Consider the following 4944-nt stretch of genomic DNA (forward strand, 5'->3'; position numbering starts at 1 on the left):
AAAGTAATGATCAAAATTCTCCAAGCCAGGCTTCAGCAATATGTGAACCATGAACTTCCTGATGTTCAAGCTGGTTTTAGAAAAGGCAGAGGAACCAGAGACCAAATTGCCAACATCCGCTGGATCATGGAAAAAGCAAGAGAGTTCCACAAAAACACCTATTTCTGCTTTATTGACTATGCCAAAGCCTTTGACTATGTGGATCACAATAAACTGTGGAAAATTCTGAAAGAGATGGGAATACCAGACCACCTGATCTGCCTCTTGAGAAATTTGTATGCAGGTCAGGAAGCAACAGTTAGAACTGGACATGGACCAACAGACTGGTTCCAAATAGGAAAAGGAGTTTGTCAAGGCTGTATATTGTCACCCTGCTTATTTAACTTATATGCAGAGTACATCATGAGAAACGCTGGACTGGAAGAAACACAAGCTGGAATCAAGATTGCCGGGAGAAATATCAATAACCTCAGATATGCAGATGACATATGGCAGAAAGCGAAGAGGAACTCAAAAGCCTCTTGATGAAAGTGAAAGTGGAGAGTGAAAAAGTTGGCTTAAAGCTCAACATTCAGAAAACGAAGATCATGTCATCCAGTCCCATCACTTCAGGGGAAATAGATGGAGGAACAGTGGAAACAGTGGCAGACTTTATTTTTCTGGGCTTCAAAATCACTACATATGGTGATTGCAGCCATGAAATTAAAAGATGCTTACTCCTTGGAAGGAAAGTTATGACCAACCTAGATAGCATATTCAAAAGCAGAGACATTACTTTGCCAACAAAGGTTCGTCTAGTCAAGGCTATGGTTTTTCCTGTGGTCATGTATGGATGTGAGAGTTGGACTGTGAAGAAGGCTGAGTGCAGAAGAATTGATGCTTTTGAACTGTGGTGTTGGAGAAGACTCTTGAGAGTCCCTTGGACTGCAAGGAGATCCAACCAGTCCATTCTGAAGGAGATCAGCCCTGGGTTTTCTTTGGAAGGACTGATGTTGAAGCTGAAACTCCAATACTTTGGGCACCACATAGAAGAGTTGACTCATTGGAAAAGACTCTGATGATGGGAGGGATTGGGGGCAGGAGGAGAAGGGGACGACAGAGGATGAGATGGCTAGATGGTATCACTGACTCGATGGACGTGAGTCTGAGTGAACTCCAGGAGTTGGTGATGGACAGGGAGGCCTGGCGTGCTATGATTCATGGGGTTGCAAAGAGTCGGATACGACTGAGCGACTGATCTGATCTGATCTGATCTGATCAAATGATTCCTCTGAAAAATAAGAATGCTAGAACAGCAGATTTTAAGCAATTTGGTGCCAGGTATTTATCAACAGAAAGCCCTTCACTCTGCTTAGGTTGTAACTGAGATTTTCATGAACATTTAAATAAAAATTTAGGCAATGGCAGTCCCTACCATGAAGGGTAGCTAGGCTGTATTTTAACAGATACAAAGTTAACTGATTTATTTGACTAAGAGGATTGAACAGAGTGGAAGGCCCCACCGTGAGAGTAATACAGTCAAGTGACACTTAAAGTTAAGAAAGTGCAGATAATTGCAAAGATCCCAAGACCAAACCTTTACACAGTTCATTTTTTGTTGTTGCTTTGTTTAGAATACTGTGTTTTACTTGGAAGTACTGCTGCTGCTGCTATGTCGCTTTAGTCGTGTCCGACTTTGTGCGACCCCATAGACGGCAGCCCACCAGGCTCTCCTGTCCCTGAGATTCTTCAGGCAAGAATACTGGAGTGGGTTGCCATTTCCTTCTCCAATGCATGAAGGTGAAAAGTGAAAGTGAAGTCACTCAGTTGTGTCCGACTCTTCGAGACCCCATGGACTGAAGCCTACGAGGCTTCTCCGTCCATGGGATTTTCTAGGCAAGAGTACTGGAGTGGGGTGCCAGAAGTACTACTGCTTTTATTTTTTCCTAAGTTTTTATTGGAGTATAGTTGCCGCATAGTTCATTTTTAATGTCCCTGTTTCATATCTTATTTACTAAAATCAGCAAAGGAAGCTGAGTTAAATTTTCTTTCCAAAGCTCAGATGGACTTGGAGAGCAGTTGTTAGCATCTGACTCTGTTGTTGTTGGCTGGACACATTTGACCTCATCTCCTCAGTGGACATCTTGACTGGGGGAGTCGTGGGGGCAGGGGGCCCCATCACACACCTACGGAGAGGCCCTGGCAGCTCAGGGCCGGGAATGCACTTTTTCACACACACGCTCGCTCTGTACTCCAAGGCCTCAGTGTTCACAGACAGCGGTCTAACTGCCTGAAGTGACTCTGGATGCTCAAGTGCCGAGAGGCAGCAGGAAAGGAAGGCGGAGCATGGCCCCGCTCACTGGACTGAGGCAGGCAGTGAACAGAGCAAGATGGAAAAAAATAATCTCAAGCGCTTGCAAACACTCTTAATTAGTACTTCAGTTTCATGAAGGCTATGTGGCCACTAGGAATCGTCATTCCTTAATTTTCATTCCTTCTCTAAGGACATACTCACTGTGCAGAATGACCCAAGAAATCGGCTTCCTACCTGTCCTTGGTGAGCCCCTCAGGCAGCGGAGACGTATTCCTCTTTTTAGGAAGTAGGCTGTGATGTTAAAGCCGTAACCTGAAAAGTGAGTATCATACATCACTCATGTGTGGGATCGAATTTTAAAAATGATACAAATGAACTTACTTATGAACAGAAACAGATTCACAGATTTTGAAAACAAACCTATGGTTACCAAAGGGGAAATGTGAAGGGGGATCCATTAGAAGCTTGGGATTAACATACACACTACTATATATAAAAAGATAAGCAACAAGGACCTACTGTATAGCACAGAGAACTACGTTCAATATCCTCTAATAAACCATAATGGAAAAGAATATGAAAAAGAATGTATATATATACGTATAATTGAATGCCTCTGCTGTACACCTGAAACCAACACAACAGTGTAAATCAACTATACTGCAATAAAGTAAAATGAAAACGCCTGTAAAGTGAAAGAGGCCAGCATCAGACTAAACGCTTGTCTGAGAAGGAACCCCACAGGCCCGGCCCAGCGCCTGCCGCCCAGTGAGCACTCAGTGATTGCCTAGGGAGTCAGAGTAGGAGGATCTGTAGAGGCCTCTTCCAGAGGAAGAGGTGCACATGCCTGAGTAACTCCTAGGAGGCCTGGCCACGGCACCTGGAACAGCCTCCAATCACTGAAACGGCTCAGTTACTCTATCTGGAAAATCACTGAAACGGCTCAGTTACTCTATCTGGAAAATGGCCTAACTGAGGAGGTCGGACCAAACAGGCCTAACAATCAGGCCCTCAGGTAGGATGCTTAATTCAGGCTGAGCGGTTGTACCATTGGCCACTTTCTGATGCTCACGCTTATCAGCTCACATAACGAAGAGTTTAAAGTATTTGAAGAGGAGTGTGTTTTGCCTATAATTTATTCTAATTCAAATAAAGTCTTTATATAGGATGTGATGAAACGAAATATGACATAAGTCCCCCTCCCTCCCCCCAAAAAAGAGGCAGAAAAAACTCTCCAACCACCAGAATAGCCAAACTGGAAAAGGCCATGAACACCAACTGTTGGCAAGAATGTGGGCTAACAGGAATTCTCATGCACTGACAGCTGCTTTCAGAATCTAAAGCTGAACTCAAGCATAAACACAGGGTGCATGAATAGCACTTTTCACAGAAGTCCCAAACCGGAACTGATGCAAATATCCATCAGAAGTAGAATTTTTCATTGAAAACAAAGTGGGGTGTGGGGGAGGTAACAGTCACACAGTGCAAATCCTACTCTGCCCCTAAAAGTAAATGAACTTCAGCTAGAGGCCATATCAGGACTAAATCTCACAAGCATAAAGTTAAGCTAAAGAAACCTGGTCTGAAGGAGTGCACTCCACCATCTGTAACAATGGAGACATCACCATTCCTCTTACCATCATCAAATTCTGCAGCAACAAAACTTCCGTAGTCACGGGAAGTACCAACATAGTTCCCTCCTCTCTCCATCCCTCCCTTCTTTCCTCCCTTCCAGCTCTGCTCCAAGTATAAAGCACTCTGTCAACGAGCCTCCAGAAATGATCAAGTAAAAATGTCTGGTAAACACAGTTGGGTACCCGGTGGAAGAATCAGAAGTGAAAGGCCCACCGAAGAAGGGTGAGGGTTCCCAGGTCCTCAAACAACTTCAGCAAATCGCTTATCCTCAGAGTCAGGGTTTTAGTCATAAAACTGGAAGGTCCAGGAGTTAAAAGAGGTGGTCTCCAGGTCCACTGGACTCTCCAAAGACCAATACGATCCTTGTTTTGAAATAATTTATATATAAAAAATACAATTAAAGAAGTTTCCAGTTCTACACTCAAGTATCCTTCTGTTATCCTCGCAGAAAGATCCAGAACATCAGTGACCACAGACCTGATGTTCTGTCTACACAATTGCTTTAGCCGTGGGGATTTCGCAACAACAGTGACATCTATGACAGGATAATCTCCAGGTTTACAGAGATGAAATATGTTTTTTCCTAACACACTTGAAGTGGATTGCATTTTGGTCATGTGGCTTTCTTCTGCTTAAAATGTCAAATGAAATATGCACACCACTGGCATTATTCTGAGTGCTTTAAAACAAATACTTCGGACCTTAGGTCACCGCGAGACTGGAAGTGACATCCACATCTGTTTATTTGTCTTGCAGCTGGGGGAGGGGGATGGTAGTCAGGGACATAGAAACACACAAAGAGAAGTGATTTTCAAAGTAATGGTTTATTATGTGAATTTTGCAAAGGACTGAACAACAACAAGAATACGTTATCAAAGTCACTCTGCCTTTGCTGCGGATCACACTTTAACGCTTATAGTTCCACGTGATTAGGGGTCAGAGAACATGCTCCAATTCTCAAAACTCTTTTCGCTGTACAAAATCTCCAGGAATAAAGTGTTATTGGTAGGAAGGGG

General features: G+C 43.5%; 1 protein-coding gene across 17 annotated transcripts in view; it reads right to left on the bottom strand.

The window, feature by feature from the left end:
- Positions 1 to 4944, bottom strand: part of SLX4IP (SLX4 interacting protein) — a 222678-nt gene that overhangs the window by 31369 nt on the left and 186365 nt on the right. For all 17 annotated transcript variants that reach the window (XM_010834201.1, XM_010834210.1, XM_010834202.1 and 14 more), the window contains one exon: positions 2528 to 2605. In XM_010834201.1, the coding sequence (XP_010832503.1) occupies positions 2528 to 2605 (78 nt within the window). The remainder of the gene's footprint in view (positions 1 to 2527; positions 2606 to 4944) is intronic.

This window comes from Bison bison, unplaced genomic scaffold (assembly GCF_000754665.1).
Source record: "Bison bison bison isolate TAMUID 2011002044 unplaced genomic scaffold, Bison_UMD1.0 scf7180017864030, whole genome shotgun sequence".
NCBI classification, from domain to species: Eukaryota; Metazoa; Chordata; class Mammalia; order Artiodactyla; family Bovidae; genus Bison; species Bison bison.